At 41.8% G+C, this 27191-nt stretch overlaps 2 protein-coding genes across 2 annotated transcripts; both read left to right on the forward strand.

The window, feature by feature from the left end:
- The first annotated feature begins 11426 nt into the window (after nucleotides 1–11426).
- Nucleotides 11427–24104, forward strand: col8a1a (collagen, type VIII, alpha 1a). The gene is made up of 3 exons (XM_079277656.1): nucleotides 11427–11506; nucleotides 19894–20191; nucleotides 20445–24104. The coding sequence occupies exons 2-3, from the start codon at nucleotides 19903–19905 to the stop codon at nucleotides 22379–22381; spliced, it is 2226 nt and encodes a 741-aa protein (XP_079133782.1). The 5' UTR covers nucleotides 11427–11506; nucleotides 19894–19902; the 3' UTR covers nucleotides 22382–24104.
- Nucleotides 24105–25046: 942 nt separating this feature from the next.
- On the forward strand, nucleotides 25047–27112 carry jagn1a (jagunal homolog 1a). The gene is made up of 3 exons (XM_079276811.1): nucleotides 25047–25115; nucleotides 25866–25966; nucleotides 26083–27112. The coding sequence occupies exons 2-3, from the start codon at nucleotides 25878–25880 to the stop codon at nucleotides 26543–26545; spliced, it is 552 nt and encodes a 183-aa protein (XP_079132937.1). The 5' UTR covers nucleotides 25047–25115; nucleotides 25866–25877; the 3' UTR covers nucleotides 26546–27112.
- Nucleotides 27113–27191: the final 79 nt, after the last annotated feature.

Here is a 27191-nt window from a genome sequence, read left to right on the forward strand (position 1 = left end):
TTTAGCAGGTAAAAACTCAGACATACACAAGGTCTCTGAAGGAGCAGTTTGTAGGATTGTAGATCATGATAGGGATGCGTTGGTCCAACATGACCTGTGACCTCTTGTTTCGCTCAGTGTTTACTCCGATTGAAGAGGAACGTATTTCTGTTGTGCATGCTTCTTTTTCTGCGTCGGCAGTGCCACATGTCATACACACACACACACACACACACACACACACACACACACACACACGTGTGTCACGCACACACGAGCATGCAGCTTTATTTCATCGATCGGTCGTTTGTAAGTGATCAGCAACAGTTCTGACAATTAATTCAACACTTCAGTCAATTATCAATCATTTTATAGTTCATGCTTGTCAAATTTGAGGAGTTGCTGCTTTTCTCTGTTGTAAATCATTGTTAAATAAATGCTATTGCACTTCACGGACTATATTTTTTAGACTGTTGACTAACAATTTGAAGCTCTTACCTTGGAAACTGTGACAGCCATTTTTAAATATTTTCTGACATTTTATAGACAAAACAATTAATACATGAATCAAACTAATAAATAGATCAATCAATAATGAAAAACATTGTCAGTTTCAGTCTTAATTTGTACTGCGTGCATGCCCCCCAGCCACCAACTACTAATGCGTAAATGCCACTGTATGACTATGGTTTGCTATATCTGTGTTGCTGTCTGTATACCTGCACATTGTTTTTAACTTTAGAGGGAGTTCATGGTATAATTTGGAGATCAGTATATCTTCAAATCATTTAGTAGCTTAATTTGTTGTGAAATCACTGTTTTGTACTGAGCAGCCAGAAAAATGTAAAAACGTATGAACAAAACAATACATGCTTTGTGAAAGATACCGTTTTTTAATTGTTGTTATCGCACAGTGAGATGTGCTGATTCAACTTCACAGTGATCTTTGAAGCTGTCGTTTCTGTTGCTTCCATGGATTACTCTACATTGTGCACATCTCTCTGGTCACTCAGAATGTGAATTGAGGTTTAGGATTCACAAATCGTGGTCCTGGTTTGAATCTGGGACAGTGAGTTGAGTTCAAAGCTGACAGTTTAAAGTTTTCTTCTCTACTTTTCGAACTACTCTGCGATGTCTAGTCTTGGTTCAAGGCCCAGAGCTTTACTGGTGGCTGAGATACTTGAACCTGAGCTGATTGACTTCTTGGCTTTCTGGACACATTCCTTGTCCAGGTGCTGTGTATTTTCTTTTTCATTCTGCATGAGCACCCCATGTAAACTTTTCCAAATTCCCTCATTTTTCAAACACACAATAAAAGGTTTCATCTCCCTGGCGAGCAGCCAGAGACATCTTCATCTTATTCTTCTTCCTCTCCATTAAAAATATACTCTGGTTCAACCTTTACCTCTCCCCAAGTTATAGCTTCAGAAGAAGAATAGAATAAATCAGTTGAGGGACAATTTTAATTTCTGAACTTAAATATTAAGAAACAGTTTTCCAATGACAGAGGCAGCAGGCCATACCATAGTAGTTATTTGTTCTAGTACCAGTGTGTCATCTTCCAAGTCAGAGCAAATAGACTGCCATATGCTGTACTTTTCTGAGGTTCAAAGGTCAACTTGTAGGAGGTCTGTCTGTTCACACAAGCTTGTATATGGAACATATTTACATGTGTATGTGTGAGTGTATGTGTTACTGTGTGTGTGTGTGTGTGTATGTGTGTATGTGTGTGTGTGTGTGTGTGTGTGTGTGTGTGTGTGTGTGTGTGTGTGTGTGTGTGTGTGTGTGTGGTCTCATGTTTTAATATGTGTTTTACTGAACCTCCACTACACATTGTTTCCCAAGCAGGGTTTATTGTATAGTCACCCACGTAGCAACACCAAGAATACATAAGTGATTAATAGAGAATGGCAAAACAGACATTTAAACAGTGGAGGGAAGTCAGACAGTAACCTGTTGCTCCTGGTATAGCAGTATATCCTATACACAGTATTTCTTTATAACTTACCTTATCTTTTTATATGGAAAACTCTAAATATCTAAATTAAAACCAATTGTTCTCATTTTGGCATGGACAATGTGTTTCCATCTTAACAACAAAAAGAGCCACACGTCCTCACAAACACCTGTCATTTAACATGGCACAGTGAATGTCTTCATGAAAAGGAAATACATACTCTGAGATTTTAAAGGAGATCAATCTTGCTCCTTTTCAAGCTCATACTTGTATTTCGGGATTCTACTCATACATGTTTTTTTAATGTCAATTGTTCTGGCTCATATCCAGATTGGTGCATCCCATTCCAACTTGGTTTCTCAAAGCTTTAAAGGTTTATAGAAAATAAATTGATGATCATTTTCTGTGGTAACAACACTGACATCATGTTTCTGTAACTTGAGCAGTATTGGGGTTTACCGCTGTATGAATGCGGTGGTTCATCTGTTAATACGTCCACATGAGAAGTGGAGTCAGACTGAGTCAGACAGTTTGATTTTAGTGGTGAGATTTCACTCGAACTGAGAAGAGGACAGTTACAACTGTTTACAGAACCTGAGAACCGGAGAGAGGGGTTTTGGCATAGACGTCGGCACAGTTGGGCTTGGTTTGGTTTTCGCCCCCAAAAACTCTTTTGTTCAATGTGTTCTGTAAACACATTCTTTCTGCTTAACAACTTACACATCTTAGTAATATTTTGTAAATAGTTCATCACCGTTGCCACCCTGTTTGAGATCTATTGCAATGAAACCAACAAATAGCATCTTCTGCTGTGTGTTTAAACTTTGCAGAGGACGGTGAAGGAGTGGTGGGAAGTAACAAAGTACGTCTACTCAAGTACTGCACTCAAGCAGAATCTGTATGCACTTGTACTTTACTTGGATATTTTCACTGTACGCTACTTTATTCTTCTGCTCCACTTATACTTGGAGGCATATGTTGTAATTTTACTCCACAACTCCAAGTTTAGTCACTACTGACTCTGCAGCAGTGTTTCTTGTGTAGATTCATTGAGACTGTTTCATAACCAGTTTAAACTTCATCATAGTAGCTTCAAGTAAAAGATCTGAATCCTTTTCCCACCGTAAATGTGTAAAGTGTGTGTGCACAGAATACAAACAAACACATTGGAACAAATCAAAGTCCAAAAACATTTGTTCAATGTCACAGTTTTGAAAATACATTTTGGCACTGCATTTCTTTCATATATAATATACAGGACATGTGTCGCTTGGTTTGGCATCAATGATGGCAACAGTGTGTGTGTAGGGTGGAATAAAAGAGGCTCATGGACTGCTTAATATATGTGCTATGGACTGTACTTTAACTGTTCTCCCCAGCTACGCATGAGTGCCAACATTTACAGTCATGATACAGATTATTTCAATGTGCTTTCAGTCACAAGGCAAGACATTAAATAGTGCTTGTGTGTGAGTGCACCAGTTGACATAAACCATAATGGGTGGGTGGGTTTCAGAGCATGAAATGAAGTGTGGCAGACCGTAAATTGTGTGCGGTTTGGTTGTTTTGTCAGCATGTGGCACTCTTTCGGACTCTGTAGGCCTACTTGGGGGAGTAAAAGTCAAAAGTGGAATCATTTTCGTTTTTGAAGACAAAACGTGCTTAAACTGAATTTTATTTCTATCTTTAATCTAGATTACGATAAGTCATTCGTCATCATGTTTTCATTATGCATTTTTAGTACAATCAGTGTTAAAGCAGGCACACTTCTGTTACTTTGATACATGTATTGTTTTCCATTTGTCACTGACATGATGTTTGTCTCTTGTACCGAATGCATGAATGCATTTTGTTTTCGTTTGGTAGTTCCCCGACTCTTTCACAAAGCCGATTGTCTTAAATTTGCCAGTGAGGTACGGTGAACTGCTGAAGCCGGACCTGTCCTGTCTCCATATGTTGCATCCCAGCATGCTATCTGTTTGTCCCAGGTCAACACCGAGTGAACATTCCACACATACTAACACCTCACTGCAGAATACCCTACCCACAATGCCTTTCACCAAGCACCTGCATTTACGGCCCAATGCCTAACCCTTTCACCCAGTGGGGAATATGGCTTTCATTATTGGTTAAAGGACTTTGTTAATAAAGGGATGAGATAAGGAGCTGGTATTAGGCAAATGTTGTTACCATCAGACAGAGCCAGTCCAGCTGTTAAGCTACGCTAACCATCAGCTGGCTGGAGCCTTTTTGTTGAGCAGATCTCTTCAGTGGATTTAATGAAAAATGCCAGCAGATGACAACGTCGGATCTGTGCGTAGCAACAAGGAGATGATAACCTTTCTCAAACTCATTCTTGACGAAAACAGAAAAGCCAAATTTCAATTATGTTTTCCTTCATTTGACATTTGACTGGCACTCTTTTAATGACGTCGTCTTGTCACGCCCTCTTCTTCTGTAATGGCCTAAAGACCACCAGCTGTTAATATATAGCACAACAGTTAGAGATGGAAATGTTTACATTTTCTGGAAAAACGGTTGAAATGTAAACCTCTGAAGGAAACTTTAGAATGGTTTGAAATGTCCCAATTCGGTCAAGCTCCAAAATGCTGGATTTTACATTTGCCATAATGCAGCCAATGGCCAAACCCTCTCAGCCTGGTCTCTAAACCCAATCCAAGATAATCTAGATGACATCATCAAGATTGTTTTCTCGGGCTAATTTCAATTGGCTATTAAGGGTGGGTCGTTCATCGTGTAATCCAAGATACAGTTTATTTCTGCTTCCAACTTTGTTTTATAGTGAATATAGTAATAGTGTCTGACTGGAGTACTCGGTCACTGATCACTAATAAACTGAGGGACGTGTCGCTCCTCATAGCAAATGAATGGGAGATGGCAGCTCATTTTTGTTCACAGTGTTCACTTTTTCTTTACCGCTGATTTTAGATCAGCACCACCGTTTGGGTTCGGCAGTCTGTGTTAATCCTAATCCTCAACAGAGTGTATAGGTTGTTGGAGCTAAAATCAATACACGCAGTGTGCAAGATCTGGAACAAAGCTATGAAAACTATTAATCACATCAAGGGGAACTTAAAAAAGTTACTTGTGAGGCCATTTGTGTATGTGTGTGCTCATGCCTTTATGACCCCTTGCTGTGAATACTAGTAAGTAGATTTGGTCAAAAGAATTGCAGAGTTCTTGACAAGACCAAATCAAAGAAAGCAGATTTATAGTATTTAATGCACTCTTTTATTTCTAATGTCAAAGGTCAGGTGAGTGAAGAAACAAACAATGTGTTATTACAAGCAAACACCACAGGAGAGAGGGACAGATGATAAACCAATATCAGAGGACAGGAACAGCGTTTAGAAGGTTGGAAAACAGTACATCAAGCGTGACAGGAGTCTGCAGACTGTCTGCCTCCCTCTGACATGTCTGCCAGTGTATCAGTCTTATGAGTTTGTTTGCCACGTTGTGGATGCAGATGTATAGGAATGAGGTGGTAGTACCATAGTGTGGTGAGGGCGTATGCGAGGTTCTGTATATGTGTGACTGTACGGTGTTTTGGATTATCCGAAGCATTCAGTAAAAATCCAATTCATAATTACGCCATTGGCTCGAGGTCCATTGGCTGGAGTTGATTATGAGATAAGCAATTCAATAATTGGTAATTATGGAAACTCCCATACGACCAGACTAAGCATAAGTATGGAGCTGGAGTCAGGACATGTTTAGCCGAGCTCATTATAAAGACTGGAGGGAGGCGGAAGTAAAAAGTACTGTATGTCTACCGCACCCACAGCTGTAATGGTGTCTCAATGGTTTTGATCTCACTACAGACATGATGGTAGAACATCTAGCAACTTCACTGTGACATGACTTGACTCAGTGTGGGTAAAGATACAGAGATAAAATGTGATAAGAGTCAACTTATTGGTAGGTGTCATCTTTCACTTTGGAGCTCTTTCTCTATGGCTCCATCACACATCCTTGGTCAGGGAACATTCCTTGAAGAGAAACCTGACGAAGTCATTTTGTTTGTTTTTGATGTCCTGTTAAATTGAGTTGGTTTTGGATAAACTGCTGTTTTTATATGAGCCCATGAGAGACGAGAGCCTTTTGAATTCCGGCTCCTCGAGCCACCACATACCTTGTAAACGGTGTGCCCGTCTCTCTCGGTGGTGTGATGTCATCGCTGGACAGCCCCGGGTGAGAGACAGGAATGTTACAGCCTGTTGACTGAGGCAAAGGATTGCAGGCCGGCTGCTGTGTATGTGTGTTTTTTAACGCGTGGAATGAGGAGACTATGGAAGAGAGACCGTGCACATGTTTGTGCATGTGCACGCCTATATGTGCATGTATGGGGGCTTTGCTGCAACACTGCTGTGTGAAGACTTGTCTCAGTGCAGACCAGCTGTGAGCGGGGGAGTGTGTGTACCAGCCTGTACATTCACAGCAAACTCACAAAGCTAAATCAGCCCACGACTCACTTGGAGGCACAGATACATGTACAGTAGGATGAATACCTGATTGTAGCCAGAGGGTCTGGACAGATTCCCTGGGTAGACTGAGTGGAGACTGTGGTGTTCGGGGTCATAGTGACTGGTCATGGTGGTTGGGCCTGAACCATGGGAGCCTCCAGTGAGGGATACATTACACATTAAGTTACACTTTGGGAGAGAATTAGCCCAAAATATATGATCAGGTATTTTGTGTTGTCCTTAACCCAAATTATGTAGTAGATACAAACACTGTACATGTGACAGACGGACGATCATTTTGAGACAAAGTAAAGGTTGTGGGATTTTGACCTCACTGGAGCGCCTCGCTTCTTAAACTCCACAGTGTGCATTTGTTTCATGGGGTGGAGGTCTGTGAGCGAGGGAGGGGGTGGTACCAGTCTTGGGAGCTCCACACTCTTGTTTTCTTAAAAAACTGAATAACAAACCTCAGACCTTGTTGGTGGTGAGAGAGGCATTTTTGAAGTGCCACGGGGGGACCCTTAAACCCTGTGATTTATTGCTAGGCCCATGGTAAGGGGTAAGGGGCAAGGAGCGAGAAGTACCCACCCTGAGTGCAGCAGGTGTGAGCTGAAGGCTGCGACAGCGTGGTCATCATAACCTACGATGAAGAGGGCAGGACTGAACTCAATTTAAGGCAACTGCAGACCTACAGTGAGCCTGTCAGCTAGCCAGCGATGTATGAGCATGTTAATAACCATGCTAATGTTTTCGAATAAGCAAGATGAGGAATTTAAATTCATTTAAAAAACAAAATGTTGACCTGCTGGTGGTGAAAGCATGATTTGTTGCAGTAGAGATATTCTCTTGACGCAGTTTGGAGTTTCTCGGTTTACTGCCCTCCATTGTTCATGTGTGGGGTTAGTTCAGCGGGACCTTTAGGGTCAGCGGAGGAAGGTCAAGGTTCACTGCTCTGGGCAGTGGGGCAAAAGTTCAAAATAGTAAAAGTCTTAAAAGAAAGAAGCTGACTACACACTCTTTGAAAAGCATTGTGGGTAAAACCGTGATTTTCTTGTTGTCTGCTGAAAGAATCCCTCAGCAGCTGGATGACCGTGGGTGACATCATGCAGGGGTAAACATTTACCCGGTGAGAGATCAGAATCTGGCAAGAGGGACACAAATATTTTCTATTATAATAAGGTTTAAAATATAAAATGTAAAGAAAGAAAAGAAAGCACCGGTTTAATTGCCAAAAAGAGGGTAGGCAGTATAAAGCTTGTCCCTCGCATGTTGCTGATACAGGTCGTTTCATAGATCACTCATATTTTTAGGTTCTTTCCGGCAGGTCTAAATTCCACAGCTCTCTGTCCCTCCGGACGAGGTGACACAGACACTTTTTTAGATGTTTACTCCTGTTTGCACTGCAAATTCCCAAGATTGCCTCACGGTGAAGAGAGGGGCAAGGAATGGAATGTGGCCGCCTTACAAACTCGGACGCCGTAAACTCATCGGAATAAGTGACAGGGACGCTGGGATGGCAACTCTTAAACTGTTAAATACAGATTCTAAACAGTCAGTTACTGAGGTGATGGGCTGATTGTCTCTGCTTTTTGTGACTGTAAAATGTAAACACACAGCAGTGCAAATGTTACAAAAAGATGCATCTACAGTTGCCGTGATGCCCCGGAGCAGAGACGGTGAGATGCTGGATGCCTTTTGGACACCGTGTCTCGACGCAGAAGCGCAGACAGTTTGAGGAGTGGAGGTCGCATTTCCACACACAGACTCGCATACTGCATCACCCGTCTAAATGCCACTCTGTCTGCCATCTACTTGTTCTGACTATTAATAGACAGTATTTATAATGGAACCAAATGAGTGTTTTCGTTCAGCCTCTCTAAGTGCCGTGCTCCACGGGAACCGTAGGGCAAAAACACAAATACCTAGTGTGACTCTCATCGAGGGGCTCTGGACAATGTCGTGTATAATACGCATCATAAACTTTCTCAGGGCACAGAGGAGACGTGCCAGCTGGTGGGAAAACAAAGACAGTCGTATATACTGCGTGCGATACTGTGTTTGTTGATGGACTCTGGGTTACTTGTGCCCGCTGTATGTCAGGAAAAATGTATATATTTTGTTCTCGTATAGCAGTAATGAGCATCGTATGAAATCATGCCTGCTTCTCATGAGTGGCACTGCAACTTTACCACTGTGTATCTCTATTCTAGCCATGTATTTTAAAGCTGGTAGTTTAGTCTGTTATACTTAAAGATATGTATTATAAATGGTAATTGATGTTGTATGCTGAAATATACAAAACATACTGTATAATGTACAACACCTGTGTAAAAGTGGACATAATCATTTGAATTGTCCTGATATAAGAACTTTATTCCTAAACCAAAGCCAGCCAGTGTTTTCCCTGTGTAACAGGAAATAACTTAACTTGCAAACAGTTGCACATGGAGCAGACACGGAGCACCATTAACTTTCATTTAAAGTTGTGTGGTACGTGTAAGTTTATCTTTTTTTTTTTTGTCTCTACCAACTCCTAAGGAAGATATCTGGCATTTTAGCTGTTAAATGCTCCACTATGTTCACCAGTTTGTTGCCAACTTTGTCTGGCTGCTGTTCGGTGCTGGACAGGTTGGGTACAGTCGGTTTATCAGAGCTTTTGTTTCTGAAAACAGCTGCTGGAAATGATGCTAATTGACAAATGGGAGCTGTGAGACTCTGAAGTTGCAGTGAAATTAAAAGCAATGTCCTGAAAGATGCAGATATGGTCCGTAGAGCTGAAGGGAACTGCTGAGTCAGGTGATAATTCTCTTTAAGTTTGTCACAAAGCGACGCCTTTCCCGTTACGCATCGTAACGTAATGCTGTTGATTAGTGCAGCTTTAAGTTGACTTCGAGTCGTGGACCTCATTTCAGCACAAGAAGAGATTGAATGCTGAGCTGAGACGAGTATACCGAGTGAGCGCACAGGGTCTACTTTCACATGCAGCAGCATACACAGTACAACAGGTGCAGGCCGGATGGCGAGAGGCAGTTGTGAGGCCCATTGAGGCTTCATTAACGGAACAGGAAGAGAATTGAAGCACAAGGGCAAACACACACAGCTCATTACCCCCTGGTTATCGTGTACCTTTCACACCGCAACTCTAAGTGTGTGCATGTGTGTGTGTGTGTGTGTGTGTGTGTGTGTGTGTGTGTGTGTGTGTGTGTGTGTGTGTGTGTGAGTGTGGTGCATTAATTGCATTTATATGAGTTCTGTGTTTTTAGTGGGCGGGTGGGGAACAATTACAAGCTATCAAGAGATGAAAACTTCATTGTAGTATTTCATCTTTAGGGCTACATTAGATATACAAACATTATAGCAATGAAGCGAACAGAACGATAGATGGCTCATTAACCTTTGAACCCTTTAGATCTTTTTCCACCCAGGGCAATACAACAAAATGAATGATGTTTAATGCTATCCTAACTCGACATAGAGACAAACATTTTAAGACCACTGAGAACATCATCACATCATCACAAAAGACTGACAGTCCTCAGCGACGGAGTCCCTCCGAGAGCAATAAGCTGACTAAGCTGACACTTGGCTGTCGGAGGTGCAACAGGACATTCACCCTTTTACACCACTGTGTCACTTTGGAACCGCACGCACCCACAATCCCTCACATACCCACACACACACACATACACACACACACACACACACACACACACACACACACACACACACACACACACACACACACACACACACACAAGCCATCCTTAACCAGGACACACTGCTGGCCTCTGTTCTGCATCTAAAATCCCGTGAGCAGGGAACACAGCGATTGACGTAAAGGAAATAAAAGAGAAAACACACAGTCATGGCTGAGGTGCAGTACACAGGGTCGGGCTGTATGTACACAGCGTTTAATAGTTCGTGGCTGGACACGTCAGAGTTACTAAGAGTTGGTAGACAGGTGTCAAAGCTGCCTTGGAAAGTGTCTGTCATCACCGACCAACAAAGACCCTCTGAGAAAGAAAGAGTATTTTTCGTCCACGGCTGAGACTGAATTCACGTTTCCTAAGTGCTCATCGGACAGCTTTTCACCACGTTTCGTGCTGACTGAATCTGTCGCGCGTGTTGCTGTGACAGGTGTATATGCAAAGATTGGAAGTTATTTTTTCCTTCTGCTTCCAGACAGATTCAAACATCGAGCTTTCACTGATGGAGGATCATCCTGACTGAACCAAAGAAGTTGGAACTTCGTAATGAAAAATAAAATATGCTATTTTTAGTCACAGCCCGACATTCAAATTTTACTTAAGTAATATATAATAATATATAATATAATATATATAATAGGCTTAAAAGAAACATTACCATAATCGATACAATAATTCTGTCGTGGCAGAATGCTAAATCTAAGGATCAATTACAGCAATACGCTCGGTTTTATTTGTTGAGCTCATATTTTGAATAGTTAATCCCAGTCTTGTATCCACGGCCGTAGGAAAAAGGGAATTATGTAACATAATGAAGTTGAGTATAAGTATGGAGTCTCACAACACCGAAATGTTTGAATATAACTTTCTATCATTACCTGGAAGATAAATATATTTGGTCACATCTCACCGCTGACGACCTATTTCTAATTGTTCAGTTCCTTTAATGTCTGGTAATGTGTGTGTGTGTGTGTGTGCGTGTGTGTGTGTGTGTGTTGTTTTACAGTTGTTCCCCAGGTGTGTGCTAGGACAGGTGATCTTTAACAACCAGCTCCGGTGTGTCTGGGCTCAACAATGAAATACTTTTTACGGCATACACTGGGCCCGTAGATCACATCATTAATGAATGAATTTAGGAGGTTATATTTACTCTTAGTCCAGTCTCCATCCCTCCCTTCCTCTCTCTCTCTCTCTCTCTCTCTCTCTCTCTCTCTCCCACCCACCCGAGTGGCTCCACCCTCCAGCAGATATAAGTTGTGTCCTCAAGGTGTGCGTCTGTTATGAGCACATATCCCTCTGTGTGGTTGTCTGTCTGCCTGCTATTCTGTCCGTCAGCCTGACTGCATTGATTATTTCCCCATAAGCGGCCACTCGCAAAGGTAAGCACTGTCCTATTCTCATCATATCCTGTGTTTCATATGATTTAAGGCTCTATTAGCATTTTATTTGTATGACTAATGCAAGTATTTTCTTGTGAATCTGTATGATAGTTGTTTGCCATTATTGAAGTGTTTGTTCATTCTGTGAGTTCCAGTGTTGTTCCACTAAATACTATACATCCAATACATCTTCTGATTCGTTTACTTAAAGTTTGTTTTCATAGAAATTGTAATTTGTCAGGAATGCATGGTGAAAATATTTTATTGGGTGAATAGTTTCCTCTTTTTTCACTCTCTTTTAAAGTGGGGTGATTCATTTTTACACAACGTATCCAACATTAAAGCTTGAAACAGAAGCTCTCATTTAAATACATGATCAACAACAGGTACACTAGATGGTCATGAATGTTGATCATTCTTATAGTTTTGTCCAAAATCATTTGCGTGTTTTTGTCTCAGAGCGACAAAAATGAAATGTCAGCGATATGTGAATTGAAAGGCCTCATAAACATGACCTTTAGCCATGGAGTTAGCATCATTCCTGCACATCGTCATCCCGCAGAGAAGCAGGCAGAACATTGCCTGAGCTCGAGCGATGTTTCCAAGGCTGCTGCATCCCTACTTTGTCTGCTTTTCTTGGAGCCAAACTGTCAGATGTGTGCGACGGGGCTAAGAGCAGCAGTTTGGTGAGAAGAGACTCCAGAGCAAACACCATCTTCGGCTCTGAGCAGCTCTGTCTCTCTGGCCTGATTACTCATCGGTTTGGGGCCTTGTCAGTCACAGCGACCATTATATGATTCACCTGCTTAAGGATGAAATCTATTTATTTGAATCGATATATTCAGAAGTTTATGTTTTCATCAAGGCCTTCAACACAGATCTGCCCTCAGAAAACTACCATCATTTTTTCTTCTTCTCTTCTGTTCTTCGTGAGCATGAAGATCAGGTCTTTTTCTCTTGTTTAATTATCACTCTGTGGTTTTGTCTTTGCTGTTGTTCAGGGACCTAAAATAAAACACACATTATATTGTGTGCAAATAAAACTATTGCACACGTTTCTAAAGGGTTTCACTGTTGCTCACCTAATTACGAATCCTTCATCTCTCATTGTTTCACGTAAAGTGTCGGCTTTTTTTCCTCCCTCCTTTCTTTACTTCGTGATCTTTGCATTGCATCATCGTATAAAATCAGTGTACGGCTCCTGCGGTGACCTTAGTGTGTGAACAATGCTACAGAAGCTGGTCCTGTGCAGAAGAAGTAACCTTTCAAACAGAGTGCGTGCTTGCACTTGTGTGTGTGTGTGTGTGTGTGTGTGCACATTGTACCCTCCTGGTACACATTATTCAGCCAACTTCAGGAATGCACTGGACAAAAGGATCCAATAAAAAGCAAGAATGATGGTATGGTAAAGGAGAGGGACAGAGGTAAACACTTTGCTCATTTAGCTGCACAGCTGTGGCAGTGTGTGTGTGTGTGTGCGTGTGTGTGTGTGTGTGTGTGTGTGTGTGTGTGTGTGTGTGTGGAGTAGCTCTGTTCCTCTGGTGTGTGTACGAGGTTTTGTTTGAACGAGGGCGTTCGCAGCGTGACTTGAAGAGGTGTTCATTTTACGAGGGGTGCTTTGTGATAAAAGCTGCGTTTCAGGGCAGCCGCGGAGCTGCAAATGTTTTTCCCCTTTTCACTGAGAAACCGCATCAAACCGTCAGTGCACTTACCAGGAGTGAGTGCAAGGGTACTGCTGGCTTATGTGTACATTTGTAAATGGTTTGCGGTGCAGGGAGGAAGGCAGCCTGGTTTGCTCTGTGATTTAAACACTAGCTTTTGGTCAGGCTGCAGAAGGAGAAACTCAAAGACTGAATAAATGAATAGTTTAGGTGCTAAATGCTTCTGTAATTCTTCCTTTCAAAATATATAAACAGAAAGCACAAGCAAAAACATGTGTGCTCATGTTAACAGTGAAACACCAAATGTATTGTTAAATCCTAACACATTATGTTTTCATTACTATTCGACCTCTCGCATCTCATCACCACTGGACTTTCCTGCTAAAGTCTGCGAGGTCACCGAGTGGCTTCAGGTCACTGAACCTGGAAGTTTCCAAAGGGAGAAAAAGGCCCGACGAGGGCCAACCGATAGAAACGAGGCAGAAGGTGAAGACGTTGCAGTACAGGCATTGCTCTGTTCACACAGAGACACAGGAAGAAAGGGAGACGGCGAGAAGAGAGTTGTCTGTATCTGACAGAGGAGAGAGGATAGACAGATGTGTCTGGAGACGTGAGGATAGTAGACGCAGAGCTGATATTTCCATCTCAGTCTGATGCACGAGAGGTGAGATTAAAAGGTGCTTTTGAGGAAGAATGTTGGCCGCCCCCGTCCCACCGGCTGAACTCTGTCACTGGATTGCGTGTGGTTTTGTGCATGTGTGCGTGAGCAATATTAATCCAGCACAACGGAGACAGGTTTGTTTCCACAAGTGAGGAATCAGCCAGCAGCCGCTCTAAATCATTATCAGTATCTATTTTCTTGCTCCTGTCCAACATTTTTAGGTGTGTATGATGTAAACTTATAAAGATCTGCATAACTTTTACATTGATTGCACTCTGCTTGCGTGTTGCTATTTTTGAGTTTAGCACACAGTGACAATAGGACTGCAGGCATATTTGTCTCATTGAATTTGTCATACATACAGTTCTGTCCAACTTGTAGCTGTGGACAAGTTGCATGTATGTGTAAAACACCAGCGTAATGCTTCGTTATCAACTGGTTTTGCACAGCTGCTGCAGTTTTAATGAGATTCTGGAGATCGCAGCTTGTTTAAACCGTAGTAGCCGACACCTCAGCTTCCGCTGGGCGAAGGCTGACTCAGCAATAACATCATCTTACAGGCCACATGACGCCCATGAGTCCTCTCACGTTGCACACCTGACGGACAATATACTGTGTTTCGTTTATGTAAACTGTGGAAAAAAGATAGACATCTGGAAGCAGTTGGTGAAACAGAGCCGGACACATACACATATGTTACATACAATGTAGACTACTTTGAGGTTTGCTTATTTTTTAAACTGTCTGGGCCGGGCAGGGCATGCTGGGAGCTCAGCGGTGGATGACCAGCTACACATGATTTTGGCAGCAGATGTTGAAAAATTAGAGTCCGCAGATATTTGTACCTCGTTGTCCCTCGAGGCTGTTGTCTCATTGTTAATGTGTCGGCGCGTGAAAAAAAGTTTATGATTATGATGCAGATTTATTTTACCATTTCACTGGTTACTATTTATATCGTGACATATGAATATACTGTTACATGGATATTCGATATCATAGCATTCATAGCCTGAGCAAATTTGCTATATTATACGGGCTTTTTTAGTAGCATGCCTCTAAAGATGCAATAACAACCAGTTTACCACTTTTGTCCAGCCTGAAATATCTTGAAAAGCATTTGGATGTATATTTGGATGACATTCATGATCCCCAGTGGATGAATCCTGATGATTTAGGTGACTTTTCCTCTGGCACCACCACGAGGTTGATATTTAGGATGGAAATATCTCAACAACCTTAGGATGGATTGAATATTTTACAAACATACAGACTCCCCTCTCACTTTTCTTTTGGCAGCATCATCATGTCATCAGGTTTTTTTTGTCCAATACTTTGTTTTATGACTAAACATCAACAAAACTACTGACAATCCCCATCAGCCTCAACTGTCCTTTGTGCTTAGTACTAATTAGCTAATGTTAGCACACAAACATGCTTCACTAATATGGTGAACACAGGAATGATTATACCTGCTTAGCATCAGCACATCACCGTAACATTGTCATTGTGAGCAGGCGGACATGCCTGGTGTGCACGTGTCTTTTCCGGTGTGGAGAGTGTGAACTGATTAAGGGAATCACACGTGGGTGACATCTGAAAGGTGTAGAACATGGTTGCTGCTCCTGTTTCAGTCACTGTTACAGATGACTGCTTGTCAGAGAGACATCATTGAGGGAGGCAGATTGTTTTACACCAACGTGTGAAAAATGCAACTGTAAATATCACAAATAGGAAACAGCTCACAACACATTGCTCACGCCATCAGGACTTCGCACATATTTACAAGTGACTTCATGTCTGACGTCTGTACAGAGGACAGTAGCGTTTCAGAATTAAGTTAATTGGCATAACAGACTTCAGTTATAACAGTCACCTTGTTATAACTGAAGCCTGCAGCTAAAACGTGGAAATTTGCTGGTAAGTGTTTGTGTCAGAGTCCGACTGTATGAACAAGTCTCTCTGCAGGAAACACTTATGTGGGTTAATGTGACGGAGAAAAGCACAGCAGGTAAAGACAGATGGTGTTTCCATTACTCTGCTGTCGCAAGGACAACGTCATGGTGTTGCTCTATGACACTGAACAGACCCTCGTTGTACGGTACCTCTGATCTCTGGTCCCAAGTTTTGTCAGAATATTTCCAACCCTTTTAAAAACACCCATACACACACGCACACACACACGCACACACTACACACATTACACACATACCGAAACTGTGCTGGGAAGTTCCTAAAAGGCAGTAAAACGGTTCTACATATTTTTGTTAAACCTTTTCCTGTATATATAAATAAATGGTCATATCAGCAGAAATATGTCAATCACAATATACATTATATACTGCACCGCTATCCTTGACCCGTCTTCTCTTTAGTAAACTTAAAACAGAAACAAAAAATATTTATTTTAACTGTTTGACATTTTTATATCGTTTACAATTTCTGGAAATGATGTAAATATGTTTTATGCAAGTCAGAGAAAACTTGATCAACACTCATTTTCAAATCGAATTTCTCCAAACGGAAATACCAATGAAGAATGTTTTTGTAAAGTGATCTTTTATGAAAATGTGTCAAAAGTGCACTTACGGCTGTCTATATCTCTGTGCCATCATAATGAATCACATTTAAATGACAAAATAAAAAAAGCTCTAATAAAAAATTTGAATGTTAAAAGCCTTTTTTTTTTAATGCCTTATGAAATTTTCCCTGCCACAATGTGTCCAGAACACCAATCATTTCATATATCCAAAAAACAAACTTAGTGTCATTAAAATCATTCTATTGTACGTTTGGACTTTGTCTGGCATACCAATCGATAGATGGTGAAAAATATTTTTTTTTGTTGGCATAAGTGTGTCTGAATATTTTAACCTGACAAATGTCTGAGGATCAGTGCACTTTTGTTTTTCCTAACCCCCACAACCAGCTCCCACGTCTTACAGGGACCCTACATCATACATCACCAATATACTGATGATACACGTTTTAATGGTCAGTGATTCTATGTTCCATCCATTTATTTATTGATGTAGTTAGATGTTATCTGACTGTGTTTTAAATCCCAGAAACATCCTCAATTACATACCTTAAATGCACCGCAATATTTTGGATCCCTCTTAAGAATTTAATAGATATTCTTACATTTTTCTCTCTCCTCTCTCTCTCTCTCCTCTCTCTCTCTAGACTTAATAATATATTATTAGTCACACCTTAAGGTCAGAGATCAACTCTTTTCTTGTCCATTTCCTTTACTTCTGTGTATTCTCTTTAGACCTCACATTACGAGACTGGGAACAGACCACAGCTATAGGCCCGGGTACCGTACTTTTTGGGAAAAACTCAGCAGCATTCCTCCGGACTCTTTGGCATGTCTGGCTTCTGTCGCCGTGGAAACTATGGTGGGCTTCTTTCAAAGGACAGCTCTCATAGGGGGAGAGAGTGGCACGGCTATGTCAAAATCACCATTTGACTGAGAAAAGGTCAGAGGGCAGAAAATATCCAAAGAGCCGGTGATGGAGTGGGCACTAAGGATGGGGCTTAGGATGTGAATTAGAAATAATAAAAAGTGTGGCAGGAGATAAGTCAACTGAAACTGGGATGGAAATGGCACTTGTAAAGAATGACTGAATAAAACAAGTAGACACTCAGAGGAGCACTTCATGGTGAGTTATTCATCTGCTTTGGAGCGAGAAAATCCCTTTGCCTTGCTCCGCTACCGACCATTTAAATCAGAGAGCTCTGGGGTTAAATAATGGCTGTAAGACATAAATATACGGTTTGAACTGCACTGCTGGAGCGCAACTCTGTTTGTTAAAAAATGTACTTGTTGGACCAGACATCTGACAGGCCTGCAGATGGCTGGAGATATTGCTCACAAAATCATCTGTGCGTCTTCATGTGACATCTTCTCACTTGATCGTCTGGAGAATGTTTGTGTCAAATACCTGACAGAATGTTTTGTAGCAATGTAGCAACAACAACAAATGCTCTTATTGAAAGACCGTTTCACAGTTGTAAAAGTAGACCAACGTTCAAGCCTATTGGTGCAGCGTATGTGAATGGAATCAGCTGACAGGAAGTGAGTACGGACCCAAACTGGTGCCTCGCTATGCAATGCTGTAGAAACAACCCGGTCTCACTCCCAACTCATCAAATACCGATGGTTGATCAGTGCCACTACGAGTCTGATACCAGCGTACTGCAACTGACTGCATTGTAAACAAACCCGAATCCTCATTCGACGGTCAGAGCAACTGATGTAGTATAAAGAGCAGTATAGTCAGGCAATAAATGAATGTTCATACAAGTGTTCTCATTATAATGTCACCACACAGCTCAGACAGTGGGACTGATTTATTATGGGACTGGTATGTAAGTATCTTTAGCCACTTGACCCTATGGGCATCATGTTTTCACACCACGTCACATTTGCATACAGGGAAAGTTTCAGCTCATAATATGGGCATCAGGACAAATTCAATTTTTTTTGATGTGACATTAACTGTTGCTCCCTCTTGTGGACACCTATAGTAAATGCAGTTTATCCCCATCTCGTTTTGTATCATATTGAATTTAAGTAGATTGGGCATTATTTGTTGCAGAACACCATATCAAAAGTCTAAGCTGTATCACTGCCTTCATACATTCACTTCACTCTCTACACACATCGCTGCAGGAGAAGGGCACAGAACATCACCAGGGACCGACATCACCAAGCTCACTCTCTGATGAGGTGGAAGGACTTAGAAAACACAACCTGAGGCACCACAGGCCAGAGAGCATCGCCACTCACAGAGCACGCTTCCATAACAGCTTCTTCTCAGCCACAGTGAGATTACTATAGTACATGACGTTAAAGAGGGAATTCAATACCACACGTAGTGGACACTTGGCACATACCCTGGCACTAAATGGACTTAGCTACACTGTGCAATCTTTTAAAATTCTTCAGCTTGTAGTGAAATAACTACATTGTTTTACTTTGGACTTCTGTATTTAGTGTGCACACTTTTTTACACTTGATATTACATGTCTAGGGTGTATGTATATATTTATTGTGAAATAAATGCTGCTATTTCAATTGATATTGTTACCTCGCTGCCTTTTTCTTGTTTTCCTTTTAAACTGACTCAGGGAGCATTGCTCAAATAATTATAATTTTCTTTTTAAGGTGAAAATGGCAAATACATTTCTTGAATCTGAAAGGGTTTCAGATTTAAACCAAAGGCAATTCAAGACATGGCTATGACGTTATTCCTGAGAAGCAAACTTTCCAAAATCCTATTCTGAAAGTAAGACTTTGGAGGACTCCCGATGGGTCATTTTTATTGAAGTCCATGCGCTTTTCCTTCTTAGAAATATACAGGAAAGTTTGCATAGTTTTGTCCAAAATATATTAGATAGAAACGGTTTGAGCCCTGCCAATTGTGATTTGCTTTTGTTGCTGTTGTTGTTGTTGATATTTTGTTCGGCATTTACTTGACACCTCTCTTTATATGTCTTTAGAAAGGTATTGAAATAAATAAGAACAAAGTCATGGCCGACCAATAAATGTTGTTTAGGCTTTAAAACATTGACAGTTTTATTTCATAGGAAGATTAATAGTTTCCAGTGGGTGATACTGTTGTTGGTGGTTTTATAGAATAAAAGCATAAATATTGAAATGGTAGAAATGGCAACTTTGGCTAATTACAAATGGCCCACACTTAACCAGCCCATTTATTACAAAATAAAGCAGACACAAACTCTCTTTCTTGTCTGCCTATGCCAATATTACATAGGTGACACTATAACAAAACATTTTTACACACAAGTGCAACCGACTGAAAACACTGATAACCAGACCACTGTGTAGCTCTAATGTATATCCAGCAGAGGGAGACAGAGCGTGACCTCCCACAGCTGCATTTTGCGAATGAGATTGTCCACTTGTCTCATAAACTTGAAGGTTCATCATAGCTCATGAAATGCTAAACTGCTACCACACCAATATTTGATCTACTGACTAATGTACAGGATTTAAAAACAGATCTGGTCATATCTGGTCCTCTCTACCTTCCATACAGGCCTTGGCTATGCTTCCCCTTCCTGTCCCCCTGTTGCTGACCCTGTTACAGCTTGCAGTACTCAATTATGTGAGTGCTGGGGCATACTACGGACACAAGCAACACCCTCAGCAGTACCAGCCGATACAGCACCACCAACACATGGGCAATGAAGGCTTTCCCCAACAACAGTACCATGGCAAAGAGGTACCCTATATGCAGTATCCCCACTACAGGAAGGAGCTACCCCAGATGCCTATGCACAAGGGCAAAGAAAACCCTCGTAAAGGAGGCGGCTATAATGGTGGCCAAGACAAAGGTGAGAAAGTCAACATTTTCAACAATCAGTAACAATATTTCGTGAACATATATTCACATCTTGAACACAAGGGCTCAATGATTTAATTTGAATTTGAAATGGCATATAGTATGTTATTTTTCTTCAAGAACCAAAGAAGGAATATTAAAGGGAAGTACCCAACCAAGTATCGTTTACATGTGCGTGTGTGCTCGATTGATAATCAAAATGTCGGCTGTAGTTTCTGGCTGAATATCTATCTCTTTCCTCACAGGTCAGACAATCCCGAGTGGGGCTGAGGGAATTCCCCAAGGAGAACAAGGCCCAGCTGGGCCACTAGGACCAGAGGGACCTGCAGGACCTCCTGGACCCCCAGGGAATGGGCAGCCTGGACCTGCGGGACGACCCGGATCTCTTGGTCCACCAGGAGGGCTTGGAGTGGGAAAACCAGGTTTGCCAGGACTGCAAGGGAAGCCAGGAGGAAATGGTGAGGCTGGACCACGAGGAGAAATGGGCCCTGGCGGTAAAGAAGGGCCAGCTGGGCAGCCAGGGCCTCAGGGTCCCCCAGGACCACCTGGGCTGCCAGGAATAGGTAAACCAGGGGTACAGGGATTACCAGGTCAACCAGGGTCCAAAGGAGAGCCAGGTCACAAAGGTCTGCCAGGACTACCGGGATTACCTGGACCCAAAGGTGATAAAGGAATGGGGATGCCAGGACAACCTGGTCACAAAGGGCTCCCAGGATCCCCAGGACCTGTTGGCCCACGAGGGCTTCCTGGTTTTGGAAAACCTGGCTTGAATGGGGCACCAGGGCCACAAGGACCACCAGGACAGAAAGGGCATCCTGGAGAGCTAGGACCAGCTGGGCCATCTGGTGAAGGAGGACAGCCTGGCCCACCAGGTATACCTGGTCAAGGAAAGCCAGGTCAAAATGGCCTGCCAGGACAGCCAGGCATGCCAGGTGGGAAAGGTCATCCAGGACCACCAGGTTTGCCAGGAAAGCCAGGGCTTCCTGGATTTGGTAAACCAGGACTTCCAGGACCAAAGGGTGATAAAGGTATGGGTGGGTCACCTGGACTTCTTGGACCAAAAGGAGATAAGGGCCACGGAGGACTGCCTGGTATGCTTGGACCAAATGGACCAAATGGTCCACCAGGTCCCCCAGGCCCTATGGGAACCCCAGGAGGTTTAGGCACACCTGGTCCTAAAGGAGACTGTGGAGAAGGAGGACCTAAAGGGCTAGATGGAGCCCAGGGTGACCCTGGTGCCTCTGGGATACCTGGTAACAATGGTCTGCCTGGAGAGCCTGGAGAGCCAGGACCAAGAGGTCCACCAGGACAGAGTGGTGAAAAAGGAGACGGTGGACATAAAGGTCTACCTGGTAACCCTGGTTCACCAGGACTTCCCGGGCCAAAAGGACAAGGTGGATTACCTGGTGAGGTCGGTCCGCAAGGTCCTAAAGGAATCCCTGGCATGGATGGCACAGCTGGACCATTTGGGCCTCCTGGTTTTCCTGGGCCAAAAGGAGATAACGGTCTACCAGGTCAACCAGGCATTGCAGGTGAGGGGAATCCAGGGTTTCCTGGACCCATAGGACCCCCAGGGAAAGGGGGCTCACCAGGAACCCCTGGACAACCAGGTGGGCCTGGCCTTCCTGGACCACCAGGCCCACCTGGACCGTCTGGTCCGTCTCCCGAGATGGCAGGAGTGCTCTCTGAGATGGGCCCTGAACTAGATGGTGTTAAGGCTGGTGGCTATGGTAAGAAGGGCAAGTATGCAGGCAATGGGGCTGAAGTAATGGGTGCCAGTGGATTGGAAATGCCAGCATTCACAGCAGTAATAACAACTCCCTTTCCACCTGTGGGCACTGCAGTCATCTTTGACAAGCTCTTGTACAATGGTCGCCAAAACTACAACCCTGAGACAGGAATCTTCACCTGTGACATGCCTGGCATTTATTATTTTGCCTACCACGTTCATTGCAAAGGAGCGAATGTGTGGGTGGCTTTGATGAGGAACAATGAGCCAGTGATGTATACATATGATGAATACAAAAAGGGATTCCTCGATCAAGCATCAGGGAGTGCAGTACTACCACTTCAACCTGGGGACACTGTGTATATTCAACTGCCCTCAGATCAGGCTTCAGGACTTTATGCTGGGCAGTATGTGCACTCCTCCTTTTCTGGGTATTTGTTATATCCGATGTAAAACCACAAACTGCAGGGGCAGAGAGGCTTCAGTTAGAAGAAAGTGGGAGCATATTTTTTGAAAAATATAAAACATGATCAGAAATCAACTTAGACTGAGCAGTCTTTGTAATGTAAAGTCAACAAATTATTGATCTTGTCAGCTGTGATGAGCAGTGAGGGAAAACCGGAAGTATGTTGGGCTGTATGTACAGCAGCTTATATACTGTATAGCCTTATAGTTGCTGCTAGCTGCTGATTGGGAGAGCAAAGGTGTTTTCTAACAGCTTTGTTGATGTAAAAGCATGTATAAAAAAGCATTGAAAGAACACCTCAAAGGTGGCCTCAGATGTATTTTCATGCCAAAAATCTATAAGAGGGCAATTTATACAAACATATAAAGAAAAACATGTGAAGTGTATGCCAAAGTAGATGAAACCAACCGTACAATTCTGGTTGCACAAAGGCACATTTTGTCCCTGCACCTCCTCAAAACTGGCAGCTACCCCATGCAGCAAAGAATGTGAAATACGGCAGATAATCATGAAGGCATATTCATTTTGACAGGACATTTATATTTTGAATAAAGTTTCTGTTCCTCGGTTGATAGTGGCAAGCATGTAGAATGACCTCTTAAAATGGCAATGCATTGGAAGCTATTTATTACAACGGTTTGTACATGTCTAGAAGTTAACACATTTCTGGTTGTGTAACCTGCAATTACTAAATCTCTCAAGCTCCTACGCTGACAACCAAAACATTATAAAATTTGCAAAATACAGTGTGGGAGCAACCTAAGTGACTTTACAAGGCCTTATGTATACCAGGGTCAACTGTTATTGGTGGTGAACTATTATAGGGCAATTAATGTGCTCACTTGTAAGAGCACAAAAGATTAGAGGGTCTGAATTAAATAATAACACGCATGATATTTGTTGCTCACTGACAATTGCTCCCATGAGTGAGATTCAGAGAGTAAGAATGTAATATTAATTGTATGTTTTAATGTTTGCTTATAGGTTTATCGGAGCGCAGAGGTCAAACAAACACACCATACTGCCCTGAAGTATGAAAACTACACCACACGCATAAAAGTCCACACTAAACAGCATCTCTGAGTCATCAACTAAACCATAGCGTTAGCATAAGTGACAGTGAATATCATAAAGCACAGCCTCTGCCTGTGGACTTATACAGTTGTAACTACAATATAATACTCAACAGGGATTAAACAGTGTTTTTGTCAAATATTCAAATGACTGAAAGAATATAATGACTCTGCATTTAGCTTCATTTCAAAGCAAAAAAGATTTCGAGAAACAAATTCAAATTCTTCTTAATCCAAAATTCAACCGATTATATTCTGTAACTGTTTTGTAGGCTTAATACATTTTTTGTTGTAATGGCAGTATAATTATTCATAAGCGGGAAAACAAATTGCGAATTGTTCTTTGGAAATGAAACATATTAACAGTAGGACCTGGTCATTCTTGTTTTGAAGCGAGAAAAGCAATTTAAGTTCCACAGCATCCTTCGTGAGCTCCATTTATTATGTTTTGCAAGGATTGAATGTCGCTGCAATTCATAATCACAGTAATGTCAATAATTTATTATTTTATGTGCTGATGGCTGATCACCTGCAATGACAAGGACATAAAGCATGACAACCTTTAAATAAATGTATATTTCTCCTTTTAACTATGGTGCTAATATTGTCGTAACCAAAGATGTCATGTCTTGATGTTTCACGTTTGTTATTATTGTTCATGTTGTTTTTTCTAAATAAAAATTGTTAAAAAACACATACATATATTGTTGACATCTATATTTCTAAGCTCTTAGAAAGCAAAACGAAAACATTTGACTGAAGCTGATATATCAACTAAAAACGGTGAGGTTGAAACCGCATTGGGGCATCATTCACGAGAAATTGTAAGAAAGACCGAAAGATATCATACCTGTCCTGGTTGACGCTTTAAGTCAGATCTCCTTCTGTTAAAGTTACCTGGTTGGTCGATGAAGTATTAGTCTGCAGAGAGCTGGATACCAGCAACATTAGGACATAAGGTATACATAAAGATTAGGGGTGTAACGGTTCACTAAATTCACGGTTGGGTTCGGTACGATACAGTGGAGCCACGGTTCGGTACGTTTCGGTACAGTAGAAAACTATAAATGCCAGAGAAATGTACTTGATTTTAAAATATATTTATTCATTACAACTAACATCATGAAGGTATTCTTTGACTTTGAACAATGATGGAACTATACCTGAGTGACTCATTTTCTGGGGTGTCTTCTTAGCAACACATAAGCATAAAAAACAAAAACTGCTCCTTAATGTTATTTATCGGTAGTATTGTTACTTACATCTTCCAACCATGAATGTTAGAAGTGATCCTGATAAGGTTATGTTATCATTCATATATAGTAATAGCTCAGTTTAAATACATGGAAAGTCATCGTTTTTGCAAATCAAGTTTCTGGACGAGCACTGTAAAAGATGCCCACGTTACTTGGGTCATTGTCTTTTCCAGCTCCCTTTATCTCTCTCAGGAGCAAAGCTGGACAAACAGTGAACGGGGCGTCACGTTTGCGGCTGCCTGCGTGTTGTGTGAACAGATGCTGCGGTGGGAGGGCTTTCAGTGGGCGACAGGTTGTGCGCATGCGCATACCGGTTTGAACCATCTGTCACATCTTTTGTTGGTACATATTCAAACAAGGAGCTCAGCCAAACGTTACGGAAATACGCAGCGGTAAGTGTTGTTAGCTATAGCAATTGTACATGGTGTCACACTGTACTGTAATTGCTAACAACAAAACTATGCCAGCTGCAACGTACAGTACGTAACTATATCTGTTTATATGTAATGCTGAATGAGGTTAGCTAGCAACAGCAGCTACCGCGCTAGCCTGCTGCAAATCGGTGCAACTAATCTCCCTGAAATTACTCATTTTCAATTCAGATAGTCGGCAGCACTGCTTGGAAACGGGATTAGACAACAGCCTGACTGATTTTGCTTGATTTCAAGTCATTATTCACTTTATTTTCTCTCCCCTCCGATGGCATATTGTTGTATTCTTACCATCGATGCTCATTCTGTATTATAAAGAGTCAAATGTGATCTTATGTTAATGTTATGTCTAGAGCTGAAACAGGCTAGTTGAATAGTCACTTGATCAATTGAAGAAATTGGCAACTATTTAGATTATTGGTTAATTGTTAATTGGTTAATTGTTTTCAAGCAAAAAGTCCAAACATTACATAGTTTCAGCTTCCAGTTGTGAGGATTGCTCATGTTGTGAAACATAAACCGTAAATGAAACATCTTTGAATTTATTTGGGCTTCGGATCGCTGCCAAACAAGACATTAGAAGACATCACCTTGGGGTTTAAGAAATTGTGATGGGCATTTTTCACTATTTCCAAACAATGTCAATAATAGGTAGTTGTAGCCCTTGTCATTTTTGGGCTTCTGAAATAGGATTTGTTTTTGTATAAGTAGGTTTCCCTCACCATGACATCCCGCGTCGGTCTCAGAGCTGCTGGTACTAATGGAAGTGACTTCAAATTAAGAGAGAGGGTGGCCCCGCAATACCAAATGTGGCAAGTATAGCTTTTATTATTTATTCATGAAATTGGTCGATAAATATGAATGTAATCTCTGAATAGCAACAACAGTGATCGTCAACACACCTTGTTTATCTTTATCTGTTTTATAGTTCTGCCCTGAAGTCTGAGGTTCGTAAGTTAAACCTGGTCCACCTTCTCCTCTGGCTGCTGGTGGCAGCACAGGTGACTGTCAGCCACTTCGACCTGGTGTCACATGACACAGTGTCCATGCCGTACCAGTGGGAGTACCCCTACCTGCTCAGCCTCCTCCCTCTGCTCTGCAGCAGCCTGTCACTGCCAAAGAACAATGTCAGTTACCTGGTCTTGTCCATGATCAGCGCAGGGCTGTTCTCTATAGCGCCTCTCATTTATGGTGGAATGGAGATGTTTCCTGTAGCGCAGCAGCTCTACCGCCATGGAAAGGCCTACCGCTTTATTTTCGGCTTCTCCGCAGTGACTGTTATGTACCTCATCATGGTGGTTGCTGTTCAAGTGCATGCCTGGCAGTTATATTACATGAAAAAACTGTTAGACTCATGGTTCGAGACCACTCAGGAAAAGAAGAAGAAATAATTGAGTGAAGAAAGCTGTGACTGGGCAAAACTGTGTTTTTATCTTAATTTATTCACAAGATCTTATTTATGTCTATTTATTCAGTCACCATTATCATGTAACATTATACCTTAGACACCAGTGTTTTCTGACACAAATATACAATAGAGTGAGATGTACAATGTATGCAGGAACCTGGATTTTCTGTCATTATTATTATTTATTTAAAGTGGATGAAAAGTGTTGAGCACACACATGGCTTCAAAGCAACATCCATGCATACAAATGGTATTCAATCATCTTTATTCCCTCTTCATCATTGAGCCTGGACTGAATCTTTTCTACAAACAGAGAAATAAGTCATTGAGGACAAATACTGTCTCCTTCATTTAAGTCTACCTCACAATATGTTTTTATCAGAATGCATGTCAGCCATTAAAAAGAAAAGTGGTGATAAAAATAGCCTCCTGTACTGTTATGTTTTCAGGTATTCCCAGTCAGCATCAGCAAGCCAGCTCATTACTCGTGTGCACATTAATAAAATATGCATTGTAAACAAATAAAATGCAATTGTTGCTCTTGAATATCTTATATTTGATGTTTGATCATCTTCACAATTAGGTGAGTCAGTCACAACGCACTTTGTTCCAGATGGTATGCGCCTGCG

The sequence above is a fragment of the Melanostigma gelatinosum genome (assembly GCF_949748355.1).
Source record: "Melanostigma gelatinosum genome assembly, chromosome: 10".
NCBI lineage: Eukaryota > Metazoa > Chordata > Actinopteri > Perciformes > Zoarcidae > Melanostigma > Melanostigma gelatinosum.

What these genes read in the sequence shown, in the direction of transcription:
- col8a1a (XM_079277656.1), top strand. Translation starts at nt 19,903, where the DNA reads ATGCTTCCCCTTCCTGTCCCCCTGTTGCTGACCCTGTTACAGCTTGCA. An exon ending in TAATGGTGGCCAAGACAAAG is followed by an intron (nt 20,192 to 20,444) that starts GTGAGAAAGTCA and finishes CTTTCCTCACAG; the next exon opens with GTCAGACAATCCCGAGTGGG.
- jagn1a (XM_079276811.1), top strand. Translation starts at nt 25,878, where the DNA reads ATGACATCCCGCGTCGGTCTCAGAGCTGCTGGTACTAATGGAAGTGAC. An exon ending in GCCCCGCAATACCAAATGTG is followed by an intron (nt 25,967 to 26,082) that starts GCAAGTATAGCT and finishes TCTGTTTTATAG; the next exon opens with TTCTGCCCTGAAGTCTGAGG.